Below are 25,257 nucleotides of genomic sequence, written 5' to 3'. Positions count from 1 at the left end.
AATTCGTAAGAAACGCGACAGTGTTATATTGCCAGCTATTAGTTCACTACAGTTCGCTAAAATTGAGCCATTCCACTGACAGTGACGAACATCTGCAATTGAGTTCAAAATAAAACCACTCATTGAAATGGGTTAACCCACAAAGCAGGTGAAGAATACCCGCAGGCCCTTCCCAACAAAAAAGACGAACCACAGAAACACGCTGGCAAAAACATTCCGCCTCTGTGTCCAGTTCACGAAATTCCCCACGGTTGATTTCAGTATCGATTTTAGTTCAATTTTTCACGACATTGTAGCAGCTGCAGCATCAGAGTGTAGTTACCCCTCGGGGTCATCATGACGGCACGGAAGTGACATTCGCTCGTTGTTCGTAATAACCTAGTTGTTGTGGACTGCACTCTGTGCCAGGACTCGAATGCGATAGCCATTTGAAATTGTTATGTGATCGAAGGCCTCTGGGGACCGCCTTGGAAAGAACCACATTCGTACTGTTTCGAGTGCTGTTTGAATGCTGTGGAATATACGTTTCCCTTGAGAAGTGAATCCACCTGGTGACGGGAAGTTTTACGCTCAGGAATCAATGATAATGCGTTGATAAAACAATATGGTATATGTCAAAAAGTTTATCGCATGAAGGTTTTTTTTAATATTGAACCCAAAATAGAATTCACTTAAAAAATTATTTCTAATTAATCTAAAAGGATAAACATGTCGATATACACAATTTATTTTATGAACTAAAAAAATACTATCTTTCGTTTTGATTTAACATCATTCTAAGAAACGTTTAACATTTAATTTGTTATGATGTTTTCATTGCCAATTAGAACAGATTTCAATCTAGCTTAGTGGAGTAAACGATTCAGCCACTGAATTCACCATAAATGCTGTAACCGCAGATGTAATGAACGACAATGAAATGAAGTTGTTTTTATACCACAAGGTTAGAATAAAAGTGCCATTTTCATGTAGCACCATGCTGACTGGTCATCTTTCCGTCGCTCTTCGGTAAAAAACACCACGTTTGGTGGTAAAACTATGAGTACTTGGCGGAATTACGATAACGGCAAACTCCTTGGTGATTATCCTCGTTCTTCGCACTCGCCTTTTCCGGTTTGCTTCTTCAAAAGCACCAATCAACTGGTTCCCCTTTTGTGCTGTCACTGAACGCCCAGATCTTGAAAACAGAATGTCAAATATTACGACAAACTTAAACCGAGATTGCTAGCATGTGTTAACTTCACTTAACATTTGTCGCATTTTCACCATGAGAACCTTTCACCCCAATATAGTTGCCATTTTCGGGCTTCCTCTGAGGAGGGCCATTTCACAAATGGCAATTGTTGTGAGCAAAGGTCTTCAAAGGAGATGAGGAAAAGGAGTTTGATCGAGTAGGGCGAAATTTAACCTACTATCAACATCACGATTTTGTCTTCGTTGCCACATGGGTTGTATCCCCAACGATTGATTACAACATCTTAAGAAGAATATTTAAATATATTTGAAAATCATAACAAAATTTAATTTGATGAATATTCTATTTAGAATTTTGTTGTTTCAGTAATGTCTTCCCCATTTGAACTAGTATTTCCGTTCACGTTGTCTGAAGGCCTTGTGTACAATGCAATATCTTGCTAAAAATGGAATCGCTTCGTCAAGACTTATGTTTGCATCGTTCCTCATGTGCGGCTAAGAAATATAAAATATTATTGTTCGAGGCTCAGCAGATGAAAAAAGGCTCCTATTTTCCCCAGCATGAAACTTTTTGACCACATAAAGTCGGCTGCAGCCTTTGCCCTATGATGAATAATGACGTGAAAAAATAGTATTTTCGCACACACAGCAACTGTGGGACATATCGCACTCACATCAGCGTGGAGTTTCTTTCCCGTTGATAACTAATGAAAGCTGCAGTAAAATTGTTATGAGAATGCTAAATTCAACATAAATGGAAGTGCGCCTTTCGGAATTAAATGAAGGCTTTCCGGAGATAGTGAAAGCACCATTCGTTTTCTGTTGGGGTTCCGCATACTCATTTCTCATCACATCATAGGAACAGACCAACCGGCAGACACATATGTCACGACACATACTCGCAGAGTCTCTTTGAAACTTTTTCCACCAAGTGGTCTTGAAATTCTCAATTAGTTTTTATCCCTGTCGTAACGTTTACCGCTAACCAGAAGCTTACGGGTAAGTGCGGATGAACTTTCAATGGAAACCGAGCAAATATTGCCACTTCACTCTTCACCTCAAGACTTTAGTTTCAAATCCTTTTTGTGTGCGATTTTATGTAAGAAACGCGAATCACATTTTTTTTATTTGTGACATTGACTGTTCTTCACTGCATTTCTGATGTAATGTAGTGAACGAATAATCGCCATGCCACTATTTGTTATTAATTATTGATAAGTAGGTAAATAAACAACTAAGTAAAGATCTTGAGAATTATGTTTTCTTCTCTTTAGGCGGGTTTTTGAGATTAAGGCTTCGGTTATGCGAGTAATACGATTTCACTAAAAATACACGTTCTTGTAAATTGTACATCTTGACACTAAAAACCATCCGATCAGACTGAACGAGTAGCCGAATATTATCGTCATGAGTACTTACTTCCGGACATTTTTCAGAAACTCGTTCTGTGGATAATAACGATGAAATCAATATCACAAGCGCAACACATGCCACTAATTGTTTATCTAGTACAAAAATGTAAATTACAATACTTATACCAAGCCGTTCTCTATATGTTGTGAATGAAACAAAGTAAAATGATTATTTTCTTTGTCCTCTTCCGTTTGGTGTATATTTGGACAAAATATGTGAACAGAAGAATTATCAAACGATTATTTCATTTTACATTTCCCTCTGAAGTTTGCATTTCTCAAGTGTACGTACTTCTCGAACCGCGAATTAGCTTGATTTGATGAACTTCAGGCACTCAGTTTCGATTTTGACATGTACGTCGAACGCATATTGTTTGATCAATAGACATTATCGCAGCAAATGGTTATCAGCATTTTGCCTAATCAACAAATGATATGCGTAGAAGTTCAGTGAGTCGAAGATATGAAAGCATATCCTTCAATACAATCTTGACTAACCGAACCAAAGTGTTCGTACCCGCTTCTGTAGTCTGTGTTAGGAAAACACTTTTCGGAGTGCAAAAAAAACAAACGGGTGCAGAAGTATCATGCATGAATCAACAATATTCTAGTCTGAACATAGACAAGCGAGTACAAAAGTACTCGCAATTTTCATTTATTTGCAAAGCCCATTTTCCCAGACACCTTGGTTTTGAAGTCTGTGTTGGGGAAACACATTTCAGTCGGAACAAAAATGCCCCGACTTGCATGTATTTGCAATGCCAATTCCCCCCGCGCTCCATGGATTAGAAGTCTGTGTTAGGGAAACTCATTTCAGTCGGATCAAAAATACCCCCGACTTTCATGTATTTGCAATGCCGATTTCTCCAACACTGCTTGATTAGGGAACACATTTCAGTTAGAACAAAAGTATCCATACCTCCATGTATTTGCAATGCCGATTTCCCCAAGGCTGCTTGATTATGGTGGCTGTGTTGGGGAAACCGTAAATCGGGCCAATCAAAACGCGGCAGTTAGGGCGTTTGGATAACGCTTAACATTTAACAGTTATTAATTGTTTATCTAATGAAAAATAACATTTTATTAATTGCGATAGATGCGTAGAAATATTCCCTATCAATTGATGCAAACATCTTTCCGATCCAGTAAGAAATGTTCGAGTTATAAGCATTCGGAATCTTTCATTTTTTCCTGCATGTTCTGTGTTTAGGTTTTCATTTTACCCCCCATATTCTCCGTTTAGACGTAGTCCCACGTCAGAAAAAAAATCATCAAACACTTGGACAAACTATGATCATATTTTCGACTGGACAAACCAGAATCCTTAACCTTAAAACCTTAAAATCTGTGAAAACGTAGTTTTTCTTTTTTTCATTCTCAATAGGCTTGAAAATGGAAATTTGAGAAAATACTTAAAGTGCGTATACCGGTACAGGTTGGACTCGATTATATACAGACTCGATTATATGTGATTCGTTTATACACAATTTTGGACTCGATTATATACAGTTTGGAAAAAAATATGACTTATTTCAAATATGACTTATTTCAAGAAGAAATGTAACCTTTCAACGCTAAGGTGAAATTCAAGTGACTATTGAATGTACAGTGGGGTAAAAATTGTGATTTTTGAAGATTTTGCTTGAAGCTAAATTAGAAAAGATGGAAGTTGGGTGTCAAAGAACAAATGGTAGAGCGGTTAGAGAGCTTCAATTTAATTGATAGAAACAATCTAGTTTAATATAATTTTCTAGGATGAAACTAATAATAACACATTAAAAATTATTCACTTTCAAGTTTTTCAATTCCAAAATGTTATAAAAATCCACTACTTCAGATGTTCCACTACTGTACCCTGTACTAAATTTTCTCATCTTTCAAATGGAAGCAACAGAATCGTCTTCCGTAGCGTACTTTTTAATGTAGAGCCAGTTTGAAGCAACAGAGTCCGAAACAAAAAAAAGTTCTATGACTCTGTTATTGTTGAAATTCGAACATATGCATAGAAGGATATTTTTTTTCATCAAATATTGTCTATTACCTTCTAAGAAAATATTGATAAAATATTTTTGTTCATATAAGAAAGGTGTTTAACTGACTTCAAGAGGATGAATCAAAAATAAAATTCCTCTTTTATATTTAAAAACCCAAAAATACATGAAAAATTAAACGAATAAAAAAATATTTTTTTGACTCGGTTATATACAGGATTCGATTATATACAGTGGATAGAAATCAGAAATTGTAGATAATCGAGTCCACTCTGTATATGGTGTACCGCGACAAATTAATAAATAAATTCTATCGAAAATATTTTTTTTTAAATTGAAATAATTTTTTGGGGATTTCTAAATTTTAGATTTTTTAGATCCATTTGCATGAACGCGTTTTTGATATGTGATTTTGTTACAGAATTTTAGCGCGTTGTGCGGCACAATTTTTTAGTAATTCGAAACTTTGGATTTTTTAGTTTTGATACACAGTACGTACGTATGCGTTCATACGTGTTTTTTTCGTAATCTCACCGTCACCATTTTTTTTGTTTAATTGTGTTTGTGGTTGTAAATTTATAAGACTAGAAATATCAACATCTGACCTATTTGAAAATTATCCAGTTTCGCATAAAAAAAATCAATATTTCTAAATATGAAAAAATGATTTTTCGTTGGTAATTCTATTTAACGATACGTCGCGGTTCATCATAGTAAGATGCACTTTGAACATCCTTCCCATATTTTCATTTCCAAGCTATTGATAATGGCGTGAAACAAGAAAGAAAAACATAGCTTTTATAGTGAATCATATAGGCATTCAGAAAAATTACCCAATTTTTAACGTTGGACCCTATACAATATTTTCCATAGCGCATGGTTTGGGGCTCTTTTTACGAACACACGAATACATAGATTTTAGAGAAACAATGAAATAGACATAAAAAATATGAAAATGTTATTAGATATTTTCGTACCGCGCAGTTCACGAAATGAAACCGTTTAAATATAAATGAAACCTGTACTGGGTCTCAAAATTCATACATGTCTATAAAAGGCATAGAAACTCATTTAAACAACATATTAAAGCAGTACTGAATCTAGAAATCCCCTAAAAAATTCAATATTTCATATTTAGGTCGGACTCGATTATATACAGACTCGATTATGTGTGATTCGATTATATACAATTTTGGACTCGTTATATACAGTTTGGAAAAAAATATTTTTTTTTATATTTCAAATATGACTTATTCCAAGAAGAAGTGTAACCTATCAACGTTAAGCTGAAATTTAAGTGGCTATTGCATGTACAGTGGGGTAAAAATCCTGATTTTTGAAGATTTTGCTTGAATTTTCACCAGGAATTCTTTCGAAATCAGAAAAGATGGAAGTTGGGAGTAAAAGAACAAATTATAGAGTGGTTAGAGACCTTGAATTAAATTGATATAAACAATCTAGTTTGATATATTTTTTTGGATGAAATTAATAATAACACATTAAAATTATTAACTTTTAAGTTTTTTACTTCCAAAATGTTATCAAAATCCACTAAATTAGTAGTTCCACTACTATATCCTGTACTAAATTTTCTCATCTTGTAAATGATAGCAATCGTCTTCCGCAGCGTACTTTTCAACGTAGAGCCAGTTTGAGGCAACAGAGTCCGAAACAAAAAAAAAATTAAAAAATTAAAAAAAATAACTCTGTCATTGTTGAAATTCGACCATCTGCGTAGAAGGATTTTTTCATCAAACATTAACGTCTATCACCTCCTGAGAGAATCTGGATAAATTTTTTTTTTTTCATGTGAGAAAGGTGTTTTCTGACTTTAAGGAGATGAATTTAAAATCAAATTCCTCTTTATATTCAAAAAACGAAAAATACATGCAAAAAAAACGAATAAATTTTTTTTTGACTCGATTATATACAGGATTCGATTATACACAGTGAAAAGAAATCAGAAACTGTATATAATCGAGTCCGCGCTGTATATCAATTTATGGCTTCCGTGAGCAAGTGGTTAGCGTCACAAATGTCATCCCGGGGATTTCGGGTTCAATAATAACGATAAATAAATCTGTGTTTTTTTATTTATGGAATGACTCCCGGAATCTCTCTTGTCATATCTCAAAAATAACGCTAAGATTATTTAAAAATAAAATCAATAAAAATGGCAACTAGCTGTCTGCGCGAAGTATGCGTATAATACGCAGAGGAAATCGTAAGTAATGTTCACCTTGACCGCCTCGTGAACGATGAGATGTATTACGGTTTCGGGAAAGACGGAAGGAAGAGATTAGAACGCAATGTCGTTTGTTATCCTGGCGTTTTTGGGAAAATTGTGGTCTCGCCATTTATCTAATTTATCAGATGCTGTGAGATAAATTATTATGTCTAGACAGTATATGTTGGAGGTGTTTCTATTCATTTGCATCCGAAGTATTTCTCTACATTTTTGCTACAATGTTTTGATCTCGTGTCAGCTTTAAGCACATACTACCTACATACAAGAAACTGTCAAGACAATTTAACACTGAACATTTAACATTTATGAACAAAACATTCAAGTTAAACATTTTAGATTTAAGCATAACTTATATCCCACAACATATTATTTTTAGATAGATACGAAATAATGGTCTGAGAACTCACTCAATACCCCTCTGATACATAACAAATGCAACATTATGAACTCACCGGGCGAGTGTCGAGCAGTTCCCAAAATTTCCCACTCAGCATCGTCGTTCATTTCCACGCATGCTGGGTGGCTGTGTTCATTCGCGCTTGTCTGCACTCGCATGTTCGACTGACAGCCGACCGTTGGCAAGGATCAAATCCATGGCACACTCAGCCGCGCTGTGGTGTCCTCAGTCTCGGTTGACTGTTCGTTCGGTGTGGTTTGGGCTAGCGGAAAATTCAGACGCCCGTTTGACTGCGGTTTCCGGCGGTACGACGACAAAAAGAGGTGGTGATGGTGAATGAGGTGGAGGTGTGACTCAAACTGTTTGCTTGCTTTGCTGCGGATGATGCCGACGACGATGATTATGGTGATAAATGAGCGAGTAATTTATGCTGCCCGTTAATACTATTAGCCGCTAAAGGATTATCTGCGACATCATTGGGTGCTTTGGTCACCTCAGTGAGATGTGCTTTGAGATTATACATCGCTTGTCTGGATAGTAAGTGAGCTTTTCGGTAATCAAATCATAATCCACTCAAGTGAGTTCCAACGCGAAAAGATAACAGCGTCAGTCGTTTTTGTAACAACCAGAAAATAAGGAAGGGATGCCACACGCCATGAAACGCATTGAAAAATAGAAGTGAAGACAGTGGCAGACAAAACAAATGCTAGGAAAGTTACCCATAGTGAAAAATAATAAGTGTCCGAGTAGAGTGAGTTCACCTGTTCCGTAGCTCTAAGCCAATTATCCGCGTGTTCTTGTGCCCGTAAAGGATTAAAAATGGCCAGCCTGAGGATTACCATGACTCGGATGCATTTTGGATTAAATTTTATCATTCTCATCATCGGTGAGTAGTGCGAGTGCTGTGTAGTTACGTGAAATACGAACGCTAGGGAGCGTAATCAAACCCGAACCGAATGGCTTTCTGAGGAACCTCCATGTGTTATTCGCTTTATAATTGGATTAGAACGCATCGAAAAAGAAAAAAAACGGAAGAAGACAGACGAGCGGAAAATTCCGTGCATTTCGTCTCAAGGTCACTAGCTGGAAAATAACCGCTGAAAATTGTGCCGAGAGGAAGGGAAATGTTAAAAGTGGCAATAAATATTAAGTACGACAGTGCTGTTGTGGGTCTTTGTGTGAACACGTGACACGTTAATCCGTTGGTTGGCTGACGGTTCAAATAAGCCATTCTATTCTTAGCTGCCGGTGCGACAAAGCGGGTGAGACTTATGCTGTGACTGCATGGATGCAGTGTTAAGACGCACGACTTTCACACAAAGAGCTGCATCTGGATGCCGAAGGAAGGAAATGGTGTTTAATTACACGCTTCTGATGTGGTTCACACGCAAGGCGATGATTGATCGCTTTTTGATGGAGGTTGGGATTTTTCACTCATGTTGAAAATGTTTTGTAGACGGTTTATTTTGTGGTTGAATAAATGGCGGATTGCTCGAAAAAAAACTCAAAATGATTAATTTAAGGCTCGTTTTTATGGAAATACTAACATGTACATGATTGGAATGGTAAAATACTCACGAAAATAATCATGATTCTAGCATACACTACTAGCTCAAGCTTTTTTTTCATTTGCTAGCGAGTTTTATATGCTGGGTGCTGTGATATAACTGTTTAGCATTTTATTCTATCTTCATGGAACGTTGTCACCAGCGACTCTCTGCAATTTTATTCTAATTTGGTAAATATGATGGAAGCTACTTGAAATCGTTATCATATGACCAACTTCAAATACGACTGATTATTGAAAAGGGCGTATTCAGAACCATTGATCATTCCTTCAAAAAATCGTAACTCAAAATCCAGATGTCTGATCAAAATATGATGTTTGAAAAAGTTGTTGCAAAATTAATGAACTATTTAGAAAAAATAACGTTTTAAATGCACCGTTAAAAATGTTATTCGAGAATTTAACTTAATAATTTAATTCAACATAAAAATCTATATAAAACATTTAATCCTATTACTTACCGTTCCGTGATTTAACCAATTTAAAATAGTTTAAGTCGAGGACGGTTAGTCCCAGGATAAAACGTTATACAGCGCGGAATCGATTATATACAGTCTCCGATTTTTTTTCACTATATATAATCGAATCCTGTATATAATCAAGTAAAAAAATATATTTTTTATTTGTTTTATGCATATATTTTTCGTAAATTCAAAGAAAAAGAAGAATTTAATTTTTGATTCATCCCCTTAAAGTCACTGAAGTAGTGCGAAACGATTTTAACACGGGTCTGAAAAATCGAGTACTAAAGCGGGACTTTGGGTGAATATGATAAAAGACTTCTACAACGGTTCGTGGTTTGAACTAGACTGTATTTCATGAAATTTCACAATTGTGTTGAATTCAAGAGAATGGTGGAGTAGAAGAGTAGAAGACTATTCTCTCCAATATATTATACCAAAATGTGATGGTGATTATTATAGCTGCGATGAATTTCGAGTGTGGATATGCTGTCGTTTTCCGCTGATCATAGGGTTGTCACACAATCTGAGTCACAAAACACCTTTCTCACATGAAAAAAATATTTTCCCAGAATCTCTCAGGAGATGATAGATAATCATATTTGATGGAAAAAATCCTTCTACGCATATATTCGAATTTCAAGAATGACAGAGATATTGTCATTTTTTTTTTGTTTCGAACACTGTAGCCTCAAACTGGCTCTACACTAAAGAGTTCGCTGCGTAAGCTAATTCTGTTGCTTTCATTTGAAAGATGAAAAAATTGGTACAGGATAACGTAGTAGACCATCTGAATAAGTGTATTGTATTTAAAAAATATTTTGGAAGCGAAAAATTGAAAAGTAGGTATTTTTTTATGCGTAATTATTAATATTACCTCAAACCATTCAACAATTTGTACTTTGACGCCCAACTTTTTCGTTTCTTAATTTCGATGCAATATCAATATAAACAATTCATGTTGAAAAATCAAGCAAAATCTTCAAAAATCGCGATTTTTACCCCACTCTACTTACATTAGCCACTTCAATTTCACCTTAACGTTAAAAGGTTACATTTTATCTTGAAATAAGTCATACTTGAACAATTTTTTTTTTCAAACTGTATATAATCGAGTCCAAAATTATATATAAACGAATCACATACAATCGAGTCCGACCTGTATATAGTATTTCATGTTGAATCGCCTGTAGATTCCATTAATGTAACTTTCCTTAAAGGCTTACGATTTCACAACATATGTAATATTCATAAATTAAAAAAAAATCATATATCGATTTTGATGAGTTTGCCATGGCACCCCTTAGAACTTTTCAAATTAAAATGGTTTTCCAATAAAAAATGTACAAAAAATATCGAAAGGGATGTGAAAAAAGTATTTAACCCTTTCGCTACGAGCATCGCCCATAGGCCTAGGCCATCGACCGACCTGAGTGTACGAGTCTCGTCTATAGACGACATCAGAGTGATACTGCACATCGATCACTTCAGCGCCGGATGCACACTTTTCGGCGCTGTGCTCCGTTCAGCGGTATCACTCCGACACTACCGTAGCGAAAGGGTTTACCCTCCTATACTCGCGCATTAGTTCACAGACCGAGAATTAAATAATTCGTTGATTCCTCAGAAAACATCAACACTACAACTTTGGGATTCTCGCTAGCTTTCCATTCGTCGCTCGTCATTGTTTAATAGGGTAGCCATGAATGTGTAGAAAAAAAAATCATCATCGAATTTAAGAACCGACCATTTACATTTGGTTTATTGGCCCAAAAAAATTGACTATTGCAAACTTTCAGCTCAATCGGACGTGATTTAAGGGTGCCTCAAAACACTCAAAGTTTTTGAGTTTTGCCTATGTCACAGAAGGTCGATTTTCGGTCGAAAAAAGCTAAAATTTTACACAGGTCATTTTTTCGACCAATAAACAAAATGTACATGGTCAGATGTTGAAATTTAACCTGACCATTTTTGCGGCCACTCTAGTGTACATGATCAATTATCGTCCCTCATTTTCCATCTAGCACATTTTTTAGCATCTTTCAGAATAGAATGAAATTTTTTCTACAATATTTAGAAGCATGTCAAAAACATGTCAAACGCGAGAATTTGCACACAAAAATTATACCAGTTGAAAATTACCTTTTTCAAGAGTCTCCATACAAAAATGCCATGTATTCCAAAAACTATAAAAGATAGAAAGTTGACGTCTTCGACGAAAGTTTTATATTTTAATAAGAGCTAAAACTTTGTCCAATACGCTATACGCAATACGCAATACGCTTACCATAATTTACCCTGTGGGAACATGAGATAAAAATGTGAGCTGGGGGGGAGATGTGATATTGCACCGGTCTTTTTTTAAAACCTTTTTAAAAAACCGCGTTGATTGGAAAATCCGCTTAAAAAAACGCGTTAATTGGAAAATCCGCGTAAAAAAATCTCGTAAAAAACCGCGTAAAAAAACCTGGGTGTAGTTGTAATTTTTTCAAAGAAAACATGAAAAAGTTGTGTTGGACGCAAAACCGCAGGGTAGTGATAATGCCTCGTTAGAATCCTATCCTAGTCCTCGTCCTAATTTCGATTGGTCGATTGATGGTCGATAAAGCAGGAGATTTAAACCAATGAATAGAAAAAAGGTATTAGAAGTTCAAAGAGAAAATTATATATTGAAAGTGAGAATAAAACCAGAAATTATAGAGGTGAAAAGACGAGAAATTATAAAGAAAAGTAAGGTCTGTAAGATGTAAAATGTGATTTACAACTAAAATTTGAATTTCGCCAGGATTTAATGCAAAACTACCAGCAAATCAGTTGAATAATTTGTCTGCCATAGAAATTGTTTAGGGAAACTACAGTTTGTATGAATTTATAAAAGAACTAAATTACAGAATTACTGAAAATAAAATTTATTTACAGCTTTAAGCTGCCGCTAAAAAAGGGCTGCTATAAAGAGTTTCCAGCATTCAGTTATTCCGAACAAGTTGTTTCCCTGTAAGAGTGCTCATCTTACAATATATGGAAGACTTGTTGGAAATTGTAAGGGATAGTCATATGATTTTTTAGAGAATTTTTTAAAAAATTCGTTTTTGAGAAAAATTTTAAAATTCAAAATCAAATTAATTTTAAATATAACATATTCTTTTCCAGCGATTTGTTTTCAAAAACATTGGTATTTTTTATGAAAAAAATCTGAACAATTTCCTATATTTCATCCTTTGACCAGATTTTGGTATTCTAGTTTTTGAGCGATAATTTTTTGTAAAAATTCAAGAAAACATGTTTGGCCCTTTCGAAAAAGTAGTGTAATTCTTTTTTGAATATTTCAAGAACCGTGTGCTCCCGTGGCCGAGTGGTTAGCGTCATAACTAACATGCCGGGTGTTCGGGTTCGATTCCCGTTCTGGTCGGGGGAATTTTTCGTCAAAGAAATTTCCTCCGACTTGCACTGTGATCACGCGTATTCTAGGGCTTGCCACTCAGAATGCATTCAAGGCGTGTTATTTGGCATAGAAATCTCAACTAAGTACTAATGAAAATGACGCAAGTAATACTACGTTGAGACGGCGAAGTTCCTCTAGGAACGTTAGTGCCATATAAGAAGAAGAAGAAGAAGAACCGTCAATGGAGGTGAAAATGGGTCAACAAAGGTTTTTTTGTTGAATAACTATCGTAAATTAGAGTTAAAACAATTCTGATTACGTAGAAATGTTCTCTAATGATCCATACCTCTCACGCAGAGATCACGAGTTCAATTCTCACTCCCGACATTCTTCCAAAAATGGAAGTAAAAGTGACGAACCAGCCGAAATGTGTTGAAAATCACATAATAGAGAAAAAAATTGTAAGTGTTCAAGGAATTTTTTTTTTATAAATTCGTTTATTTTTACAGGCTCAGTTACATAAGTTTTAAGGAGCCGAAATCTTAAATATATTTTTAAAACTATATATATGAACAATTTTCCTCAATCTATGGTTAGTAATGTGGGAAACCGATTACTCGCGGTGGACTCGAGATTAGAAGGGTGACATATTTTTCTCAGGAAAAGGATGGGGTATAAGAAAATTATTACAATGTTGATAATCACACACACTCAATTCTTAAATCTATTCGTACATCTGTTGTGAATTTACATTTCATTCTCCTGTTGCTATAAGCAAGCGGACCAATTACTCACAAAGGAAGAAATGGAGGGTATAAGGATAAAAGGATAATCACACACGAACATCGATAGATTTAAGGAAAACATATATTTGGGACATGTAATCAAGGTCTAACCGAGCCAACACATCTCTCACCGGCACATTGGGCTGCCTTCCTCTAGCCCGAAGGGAGTTCTCTAAATTCGATCTGGCAACAAGATACACCTCACACGACCAAACAACGTGTTCGATGTCGTGGTAACCTCGGCCACAAACGCAGATATTGCTGCCGGCCAGATTGAAACGAAAGAGTAGCGCGTCTAACGAACAGTGATTGGACATGAGTCGGGAGAAGATGCGAATAAAGTCCCGACTCAAGTCCAGACTTTTGAACCATGGTTTGAGGCTAACCTTAGGGATAATCGAGTGAAACCACCGGCCCAATTCATCTTCGTTCCATTTGCGTTGCCAGTTAGCGATGGTAGTTTACGGACTAAAGAGTAAAATTCATTGAAGGCGATTTGACGCTGATAAATATCGCCTTCAATCGCACCTACCTTTGCTAATGAGTCAGCCCTCTCATTACCCGGAATTGAGCAATGAGAAGGGACCCACACAAAGGTAATGACATAACAGCGTCTGGATAAAGCACTCAAAATTTCTCGTATTCTCTCAAGGAAGTACGGCGAGTGCTTTTCCGGCCTCACTGAACGGATAGCTTCGACAGAGCTAAGACTATCCGTTGCAATGTAATAGTGTTCAACAGGTCGTGAGGCGACGCTGTCCAGCGCCCAGTGTATCGCTGCCAATTCAGCAATATACACTGAGCAAGGAAACTGAAGACTATGGGAGGTGCTGAAAATTTTGTTGAACACTCCAAATCCTGTGAACTCGTTTATAGTGGACCCATCAGTAAAGTACATATTATCACAATTGATACCCCCATACTTTGCATCGAAGATCGTTGGAGCGATCCTCGATCGTTGATAATCTGAATATTCATGGATATCTTGCTTCATGGACAGATCAAAATGTACAGAGGAATTGATGTAGTCAGGAAAACAAACACGGTTGGGAATATACGAAGAAGGATCAACCTGCATGGAGATGAATTCATGATATGGGCTCAGGAATCCAGAGTGAGAATTTAGCTCGATCAGCTGCTCAAAATTTCTGATCACCAATGGGTTCATAACCTTACACCGGATGAGGAACCGAAGAGATAATAAATTGAAGCGATCTTTTAGTGGGAGTACGCCTGCCAAAACCTCGAGGCTCATGGTATGCGTTGAGGGCATACATCCCAACGCAATACGGAGAAAAAGATACTGAATTCGCTCGAGTTTAATTAAGTGTGTTTTGGCAGCTGATTGAAAACAGAAACTACCATACTCTATCACTGAGAGAATAGTTGTTCTATACAACATTATAAGATCTTCGGGATGGGCTCCCCACCAGGTGCCGGTAATTGTACGGAGAAAGTTTATTCTTTGTTGACATTTTTTACTAAGATACCTAATATGGACCCCCCAAGTACATTTGGAGTCGAACCAGACCCCAAGATACTTGAATGACATAGCATGAGTGATCGGTTTACCCAAAAGTTGAAGCTTTGGTTTTGCTGGTCTATGCTTCCTAGAAAAAACCACCATCTCTGTTTTCTCCGTGGAGAATTCGATCCCTAGCCCAATGGCCCAGGTTGAAAAATTGTTCAAAGTATCTTGTAAGGGTCCTTGCAGGTCGGATTCGTTTGATCCTACGACAGAGACCACTCCATCATCTGCAAGTTGTCTTAGGCTGCAATTTTGTGTAAGGCAATTGTCGATGTCGCTTACATAGAAGTTGTACAAAAGGGGGCTTAAACATGAGCCCTGGGGGAGGCCCATGTAAGAGACCCGACTTACTGCCGAATCTCCGTGAGAAAAGTTCAAATGCTTCTCACAAAGCAAGTTATATAACATATTATTCAATAGAGGCGGCAGACCCCGAGAGTGTAATTTGTCTGTCAAAACCTCTATTGAAACAGAATCAAAGGCCCCCTTTATGTCCAAGAATACTGAAGCCATTTGATTTTTTCCGGCGTAAGCCATTTGAATTTCTGAAGAAAGCAACGCAAGACAATCATTCGTCCCCTTGCCCCTGCGGAACCCATATTGTGTATCTGAGAGTAAGCCATTCGTTTCAACCCATCGATCAAGGCGAAACAAGATGATTTTCTCCAACAATTTCCGTATACAAGACAGCATTGCTATTGGGCGGTACGAATTGAAGTCGGACGCGGGTTTTCCAGGTTTTTGAATAGCTATAACTCGTACTTGTCTCCAATCATCTGGAACAATATTATGCTCCAGAAACCGATTGATTAATTCAACAAGCGATGTTTCGCCACATCAGGGAGGTTTTTCAGCAAGTTGAACTTAATTCTATCTGATCCCGGAGCAGAATTGTTACATGAAAGGAGAGCAAGATAGAATTCTACCATCGAAAACTCGGAATCTAGATCGCACCTATCTTGTGGTATATCTCGAACAATTTTTTGCACAGGAGCGAAATCAGGACAAACCTTCCGTGCAAAATTAAAATCCATCTATGTGAATATTCTTCGCTTTCATTTGTTGAAGAGCGATTTCTCATGTTTCGAGCCACTTTCCATAATTTTTTCATTGACGTTTCTCGTGACAAACCTCCCACGAAATTTCGCCAATAAGCACGTTTTTTCCCTTTGATCAAGTTTTTAAATTGATTTTCAAGGTCCAAATACGATTGGAAATTTTCAATGGTTCCATGTTTCCGAAAAGCTTTGAATGCGTTCGATTTATCCTGATAAAGCTTGGAACATTGGCTATCCCACCATGGATTGGGAGGCCTTCGTCGAATAGTGGAGCCTGGGATGGGTTTCGTTTGAGCGCGAACCGCGCTGTCATAGATCAAACGAGAAAGGAAGTTATACTCCTCCAATGGAGGTAAACCATCTCTGGAATTGATGGCTAGAGCAATCGCGTCCGCATACTTTTTCCAGTCAATGTGTCTTGTGAGGTCATATGCCATGTTTATAGATTCAGAAGAATTCGACCCAATAGTGATGGAAATTTTAATTGGCAAGTGATCACTACCGTTGGGGTCCTGGTTTACATTCCACTTGCAATCTAACGATAGTGAATTCGAGCAAAGCGAGAGGTCAAGAGCACTTGGGTTAGCAGGAGGTTTAGGTACACGTGTTGTTTCCCCAGTGTTCAAAAGTGTCATATTGAAGCTGTTACAAAGGTCATATATCAACGATGAACGATTGTCGTCGTACTGTTCCCCCCAGGCAGTTCCGTGAGAGTTCAAGTCTCCCAAGATCAATCGTGGCTCAGGAAGGAGTGAGCACATGTCAACAAGTTGCTTGCGGCTAACCGCAGCTCTCGGAGGCCAATACAAGCTGACAATATAGAGGTCTCTGCCTCTGATGTTTGCATGACAAGCAACAGCTTCGATCCCTCCAATAGGTGGAAGGTCAATTCGAAAAAAAGAGTGGTACTTATTGATCCCCAATAGCACCCCTCCGTATCTGTCATCACGGTCCAAGCGTATAATATTAAAATCGTGGAAAGAGAGATCATCTCGCGAAGAAAGCCAAGTTTCGGACAGAGCAAAAACATCACAATTGAACTTATGAATTAAAAATTTGAACGTATCCAATTTAGGGATAAGACTACGACAATTCCACTGTAAAACAGTGATATCTCCGACCTCTCTATTTGAATTAGACATCAAGAGAGATAATCATTGCAAGGAGGGGCCATATTTGCATCAATTGTTGCAAAATTGTCTTTAATACTGGAAGCATTGAGATGACAATGGTTCTGATGGAGTCGGAAACATTAAAACACTTGAAGATTTGATCCAAAAGGTCAGACAACTTTATAAATCCCGATTGGGAAGTTGAACTGGACGGAAAAATAGGGACAGTTGGGGTTTTTGATGTCCCCTCGAGTGCTGGGTCGTTCGAAGATGAAATATTCCCACGGAAGCCAGGAGGAACCTGATTTTGCTTGTCCGCTGCACTCGATTTTTTAGGCAAGCTAACAGAGGATATAACCGTGGGGACTTGTTCTTGAACTTTGGGAGTGGTCACATTTTTGCGCCGGGGATTCCCTTGGAAGATGTACGGTGTGCCCTCGTTAGCTGTATCCGCTTCCATTTCGTCAACTGGCAGCGAAGCGAAGACATTGTTTGCGGTTAAAGGTTGTTGCTGTTGGGCCAATGGAGAAGCGCCCTTCAAAATTTCCGCAAAAGTGCGCTTCGAGCGTTCCTTTAAAGAGCGCTTCTGCTTCTCCCAGCGACTCTTGTAAGTTTCACAAGCCGAGAGCACGTGCGGAGTTCCTCCGCAATATGGACACTTGCTCAATCGCACTGCAGTATTTGTCCACATGTTGCTCTCCGCAAGTGGCACAGCGCTCCTTGTTGGCGCAGTAAGCTGCTGTGTGACCAACTGACTTGCATTTCAGGCAAGTCATGGGCTTTGGCACGAAGAGTCGCAGCGGTAGCCTCAATTTGTCCACCATACCGTGGTCAGGGAGGGTGGAGCCAGCAAAAGTGACTCTAAACGAGTCGGACGGCGTAAATTTCGATTCTTTCCCTTCCTGGGAGACTTTGCCGAGTTGTCGGCATTCTAAGATTTTAACCTTAATCAAAGGCAGCTTTTTAAATCTGCCATCTCCTTCCATAATTGATTTGCACGTCAGACCCGTTTCGGTTATCACCCCCGAGATTTCTACGTCATGGGAAGGCACGTAGACACGATATTCCAGGGTAAACCTCTGGTCGACCACAATACCGTTTGCGTCTTTCCGATCAGCCACGACAACACGCAGTTTGGTCGGTCTAACCTTCGTAATTTCTGTCACGGAGGAGTATCTTGCCAGATCTTTCATGATCTGAATAACATTAAGTGCTTTTCCGTTTGGCTTAGGCCTGAAGAAAACAACCCACGGACCAGTTCCAGGTGCATCTTCAGGATAGACCTTGACACGTGGAGAGAAGACAACAGGAGGAGAAGGAGATGACGAGGATTGAAGGGGATCGGGGACAACAGGATGGGGAGGCGAAATCTGAGCTGGGGTAGGAGCGAGGGGGATTGGAGAGGAGATATTTGCAGGTTTTTTAGAGGGGGGCTTGCTAGAGTTAGCAGACTCGTCCCCGGACGAAACATCCTCTGATGTAGGAACGCGTTTAAGTGTCTTCGCTGTTCCTTTATTAGTTTTTTCAACCAGAGGGGAGTCATCATCAGAGATCTCCATATCTGGAGATTCTCAGCCTGCCATTCTGCCATTCTGTAATTGGTACTTATAATCTAGTATTTTGTTTTAATAATAATAATAATTAAAAACAATAAAAAATAAAATAAATAAAATAAATCTTATATCTTATTTATTTCTATTCACCACAATGCACCCCAGTGCTGATGAACTGGCAACCGCTGCTTGCTTCTCAATCGGAGCGCTTGAGCGCTCGGCACTATCACACACCACTAAGAAGTGATGCTCTCCTTCACACTGCTGTAAGTGAGCAGCGAATCGCGCTGGTATTGTGTGCGTGCAACTGACCACCGATGTCCGACTTCGATTGCGATGGCGACAAATCGGCGAAAACTGAAAGCCGGCTGGCCTTGCCAAGCTTTGATGATTCTGCTTTTCTCACTAATTTCGAGTTCACACTGCGTTTTACAATATCTCGAACAGTTCGAAAACGCGCGAAAAAAGCACACCCGGGAAAAAAAAATAACAGCCAACGGTAACCGAAAACAATGCTTTAACGGAGACGCTCACAGCACATGACCGGTTACTCGAAGCTTATGCCGAAGAATGTCAAGGAATTGTTGAATAATATTAATTTTTCACTGAACTACGATTAAATGAAAGTTGACCCAATCTCACCCCTTAGAAGGGGAGACAATGGGTCGAAGTAGTGAATATTACTTTCTATTAAGAATTGTGTTTAGAAATCAATTTCTCAATAATTTCAAGATAATTTAACGACATGTGAGTGTTTTGAATGATTATCTGAGTTACGAAAATAGTGTCAATCCACCTAGAAGAACAAAAATATTATACTTGAAGAAATTTTGGAATGTGGTCTTGTAATTATTGATTGTAATTTTTATAGTTTACATTGTCTCTATTTTTTATATTTTTTCTTGAAAGCTAAGATAAAATATCCAAAATTCAAAGATGTGTTATTTTGTGTTATTGAGTTATGATTTCTCAAAATTAACCGATGGTCCGAAGAATCAGTTTTTCCTTTTTTTAAAAAAAACTTTTTTCTAAATTCAGGTGTGAGAGTGAGCGGAAGGGACCAAGTGATGCATCATTCTATAGCTGTGTCTTCGTATGATGTTTGTGATGTGGGCAATGTTGTCGAAAATATTTATTGGTTTTTAAGTAGAAAAGGGCGAATGGCTAGGATGAAAAGTTTTAAAAAGACGCCGAACAAAAATGTTACTTCGAGTGTTTGTATGCTTTGCCTGTTTACGAGGCCCAAGTGCGTAATTTATTTATCGTCTAAGATTTTCTCTCTTCCAAAAGTAATGTATGAGTAGAGAGCCTTCTCTTCTCTCCGATGTATATGTATTGTGTGAAGTTTGTGCGCAGCGTGTTTATGGTAGAGGGAAGTATTGTATTCGTCAGGATAAAAACATTAAATTGCAGAAGTGAATGAGAAGCCTTCCTTCCTTCCTTCCCTTCCCCTGGTGACTGTAAGAATGTGGCCGGCGTCGTTATTGACCATTTGAAGCTCGAATCACCGGGAATTATTTCCTAGTCCCAAGCGTCATTCTGTGTGTTCTTTGTGTAATTTGGTTGATTCAGGTCAATCACGGAAAGCAACTACGAATTGTATAGTCTACGCAAGCTCAAAAAGACTTTTTTTAAATTCATATTTTCTAAACTAGCGGGGCGATTCAGATGATCGATATACCAATTTGAAGTAACATAAAATACCACATATGCATAAAAATTGGAATCTAGTCGCATAGATGTTGTCCAGTCGCATAAGAATACTGAACGAAAACTGAAAACATGTTAACTTTGCAAAATCATTCGAAAACGAAAAAAACACCTCTCTGATATCCGGATATGTTATGTAAAAAACCTCAGCTTTCAAGAAAAAATAAAAAAAATATAGTGACCTTAGTTCCGAAACCATGTAAGCTATGAAAAACAATTACAAACAATAGTTACGAATACAAAATCTAGTTTTTTCAAGTGTGTTGTTTTTTAAAGCAAAATTAAGTTTTTAGCACTGGCTTTAATTTGATATATCGATCATCTAAATCGGTCCAGTGGTTCCAAAGTTATGAATTATTGATAAAGGTTATTTTTGGAAAAAAGGGGGAAAAGTTGATTTTTCAAACCATAAAATGGAAATAGCCACCCTAATGAAAAAAAAATATACGGGTCTAATATTATACGATGAGGAATAAAACTACCAATTTTCATGAATATCTGACAATCACTATATCAGTTTGGCAAGGAATTCAAGTTTGCTCTTAACCTATTCTCACCCCCACTCAGTATAAATAAGAGATTATTTCGAAAATATGGAGATTCGAATGGAAAGAAAAAAATGATGTTCAATATCAGTAATGACTCATCTGACAAGACTTTAAAGAATAATTCTATCCAATATTTACAATTTTAGTAGTTCTGTATAATACTGGGCACGAGATTTTTTCTGAGGTGTTATTATTTAATAATTCATCAAAGTTTGATGTGATGTGATGTGATCAAATAAGTATTTGTACTACAGTGATTTATTATGCATTGGAAGTTGTGGAAATATATCTCCTATTAAACGGCTCACAACTTTCAAAAATATTCGCAATATTTGTCGAGATATTTCTAATAGTAACTTTCTCCATTTTCAACTCAATTTCACCCCCATCGACGGTATGCAAAGTTGCTTTAAAGACCCATGTGTTTGCACCCACAACTTTCACTGCAGTATTTTTCAATACTGATGCCTGACACAGCTGTTTTGTTCAATACAAAACAACAACTGAAGATAGATACCACAAACAGTGGTGCTATTTAGTTCGGCGGAGGCACCGCGTCGATTTTCATACCGTTTAGTGGAGATTGCTTCTGCATTTTTGCACTACATCATTTCTAAGATTAGAGCGCTATTATCTCTATTTCGGCTCAACGAAGTGGTATGACAACCACTTTTGAAAGTGAAAAGGTGCATGTTTGTTTGTTACTTAATGAGCGAAAACTGTTCTCCATAGGTCAAAAAAATTTTCAATCTAGTTTTGAAAAGCTATTGAAATGACAAAAGTCTAAAAATATTGATGAACCCCAAAAATCTATTAACACGTTCAGCCCCGAATTTTTATTTCTGCGCTTTCCAGTCAACACTCATCAAGAACGTTTGCACAATATCAGTGTTCCAGTACCAGCTCCCGAAGATACCTATAGCATAAATGAAAAACAGGAAGTGGGTTATATCTATGGTATAACCGCAAGGGTGACGTAGGATTATCGTTGATTTAGAGATCATTTGTATGAAGTTGAATCTGAATTCATTCTGAATGAACGAATATTTGGAGAACTTCGAAAACGAGAGCGTTACGTTGGAGGCACAAGGTTTTATGCATCCAATATTGGATACGGAAATATCCTACTGATGGGGAAGAATAATCTTCAGAAGCTATCCTGTTGATTGCGATTGATTGAAAAATCACAAAACCTAATGTATTTGGTCACAGTGTTACATGGATAGAAAACATTAAAATAAACTCTTTCATATGAATGTAATTTTAAATTCCCAGAGGAACTGGCAGATTATTTTCAGTAACGATTAGATATTTCCACATTTTCCTCGATACTGGAAGCCCACCAGTGGTTAATGCTAACTCGATAACCATCTGTTAATAGCACTTGATTGAAACATATTTGGTCACAGTGTTACATGGATAGAAAACATTCAAATAAACTCTTTCACATGAATGTATTTTTAAATTCCTAGAAGAACTGGCAGATTATTTTCCGGATCTTTCTCGATCCAAACGGAAAGAATTCCATGCGTGTATGTGTGTGTGTGTAGCGGCTGCTTCGAGATCTTCCCGGGGAACCGTTTGTAGCATCACTCTCCTCCTGATGGATTCCCTTCTGGCCTAAGGTGCACAAACAGGCTCTTGGTGACACCGTTCATCCGCGCTTTCATGATAAATGAAGAGCTTCACCACAACAGCGACAACATGCTCCAATCGCTGTTCAATTAGAACTGAGTGGATTTCCGAGCGGCGCTCGCTTATATACCGATTGGTGATTTCAATAGCCTATTTTGAAAGCAAATTTAAGACTATTGAAACAAGTTTTTGGATCAGAAAGTAACAAATATAGAACGCGTAGACATTTTATATTTCGAATGAAGTGTTTATCATACCATTTCGTTCAGTTGTTTAGGAGCTATTAACACTCAAAATCTCGGTCTTCGGCGTAACGCTTTCGTTTTCGAAACTTTGATTTTACACCCCGGTATAGAAATGAAAGACGTAGTCCTACGTCAAAAAAGTCTGAAATTCGACGTCAGATTTTGTAAAACTTCCGAAAACAAACCGTAAATATTTTTATTTTCTTATTTTGTAACTGTCCCAGTCCAGTCGGTCAGCGCTTTCCTGTCATAAGTTCAAAAGTTTCAAGTGATGGATCATCCATCTTCAACTGTTTTGTAAAACTACGCAAACCCATCGGTCCTTTTCAGGGCCACCAAAACTTTCGACTAAAGAGGTATTTTGAAAATTCAATGCATTCGGATAAAAAATATTCAATGCCATCAAAAGTGAATTGATTTGTGTAAGAAGGGAGCTTTTCGCTGCTGGAAGAGCACTTTTGTGAATTTTGGAGCGTATTCGGATTTATTAGTGTTATGATGAAGATATTTTGAGTTATAGAGGCTTTCTCAGACTCTCAGACTTCAGGGCTTCTAGCCCTAAATTTAAAAATTTAGGGTTTTAATTTGGAAAATTTAAACTCGGCCTTGAGAAAGGCCATTTGGAAAGCCTCGTTGCCGCTGCCATCTGGTCGCTAGCAAGACGTCAGATAAATCGTGAATGACTTTTTCGCGATCGATCAATGAATTTTCGTGAATTCGAGCACTGTTTCCGGGTTAAAAGTGGCTTCAAAGTGCGGCACATTTCAAGAGGGCGAGAAGAAGGCATTTTTTAGTAAGAGCTGCGTTCTTCGGTGGAAAACTGAAGATAAACATTAGTTCGCAACGATTGCTGTCCACCTCACCACGGCTACACGCCCGATTCAATTAGGATTTCCTGTTGCCGTGTTATTCGGACGTTGTTCTTGGGAGCATTGCAAATATTATTTTACTAAGAGATTATGTCAAACTACCACCTACCAGGACCACCGGTTGAGGACCACCTTCTCCTATCTCCTGATCATGTCTTCTCGTCATTCTGGCAGCATTCGAGTTCAACGTCAGAACGGAAACAGATTTTTCCCTAAAATTGAACATCAAAGTCGTTGTATGAATTAAACTCTACGGGTTGTTTTCGATGGAAAAGAGTCGCCTCTAGTTCGTGTGTTCGCGTGAAATGGGAACTTCCAAAACCTTCCCAGATTTATCACCGTTAGCCTATGAAGAAAGCTCACCCCTATGAATGAATTCTTAAATCATGATTTATAGGAATGTAACAAGAGCTTATTACAGATTTGAATATGCAATATAATCGAACAAATGGAAAATCACAAATAATAATTTTCACGTAGGACTACGTCTTTGATTTCTATATAGGTGGTCACTCTACGAAAAATGCTACGAAAATTTAAGAGATTTCCAATGCATATTATGCAGAATGGGTTTTACGATATATGTTATAATATATACCATTAGCAGCAAATTTATCCAGCATTTGTTTTGTGTGAAACATCAACAGTGCAAATTGTAAAACAAGTGAACATTTTCACGAATGGAAGAGGTATACTTTGCGAACAAATGCGAAACTATTGCATGTATTGCATTCTTCCTTTCAGTTTCGTTCCCGTGAATGTTGTATGCAATACAAAATTGTGTGCAGTAATTCGTTCTATCAAATAAATCAGACATTCAGTCAATGTGTAGGAATAAGGCCGCGGTGACACTGCTTACAGCTTCTTACGAAAATGTGGCTGCACGAAACGCATGCAGTCGCCAGCTTCTAGTGAACAAAATTGTTTGTTTCTCTTCGTCAGTTATTGTACAATCAAATTTTCGTGCGTACCCCGATCCAATGTCACCTCGGCCGGTGGAGTGAGTTAGGGGGATGTCTGCAATTTTATAGAAAAAAACATCATTATTTAAGCGATATCAAGGTGATGTTGTCATGGCTCACGGTGTCAGTGTGTATGATGTGAAATATAGTCTGCAAACGAACATTATTTCACCGCAAAGGGTGCTACACTCGATGACTTAGAATAATACAAAGTAAAATACAATGGAAGGAAATCACAATACCATAGCTATCCATTAAAAATCAAGCAGCATTAAGATTTAGTGTGTAGTTTGCCTATCATTAAATCGTAAGTATTTTCTACGTTTCTTTGTTTCTTCTCCATAAATTTCATATTCAATGTAACAATTACGACATAATTCTTTTGGTTTACCGATCCACATATACTTCGTCTACCATTCCACAATTAATCATTTTCAGTTAGTCAGTTGAACCTCCTGTCATAATAAAATGTTGTTTTTTATTCGATTCAAACTAGTCGAAATGTCGCAATATTTGACTGCTATTTACGATCGGATTTATTATTGTTATAAGCGCACGTGCGGAAGAGATGCCGAAAAGCCTGCACTAACTGTTGCAGCA

At 37.6% G+C, this 25,257-nt stretch overlaps 1 protein-coding gene across 2 annotated transcripts in view; it reads left to right on the top strand.

The window, feature by feature from the left end:
• The first annotated feature begins 7,455 nt into the window (after positions 1 to 7,455).
• LOC129778438 (neural cell adhesion molecule 2-like) overlaps positions 7,456 to 25,257 on the top strand; it is a 33,781-nt gene continuing 15,979 nt past the window's right edge. For both annotated transcript variants that reach the window (XM_055785328.1, XM_055785327.1), the window contains exon 1: positions 7,456 to 8,128. In XM_055785328.1, coding sequence (XP_055641303.1) covers positions 8,062 to 8,128 — 67 coding nt within the window. In that variant the 5' untranslated portion in view covers positions 7,456 to 8,061. The remainder of the gene's footprint in view (positions 8,129 to 25,257) is intronic.

Source organism: Toxorhynchites rutilus, chromosome 3 (genome assembly GCF_029784135.1).
Source record: "Toxorhynchites rutilus septentrionalis strain SRP chromosome 3, ASM2978413v1, whole genome shotgun sequence".
In the NCBI taxonomy this organism is placed as follows: domain Eukaryota; kingdom Metazoa; phylum Arthropoda; class Insecta; order Diptera; family Culicidae; genus Toxorhynchites; species Toxorhynchites rutilus.
This window is presented reverse-complemented; position numbering and strand designations above follow the sequence as displayed.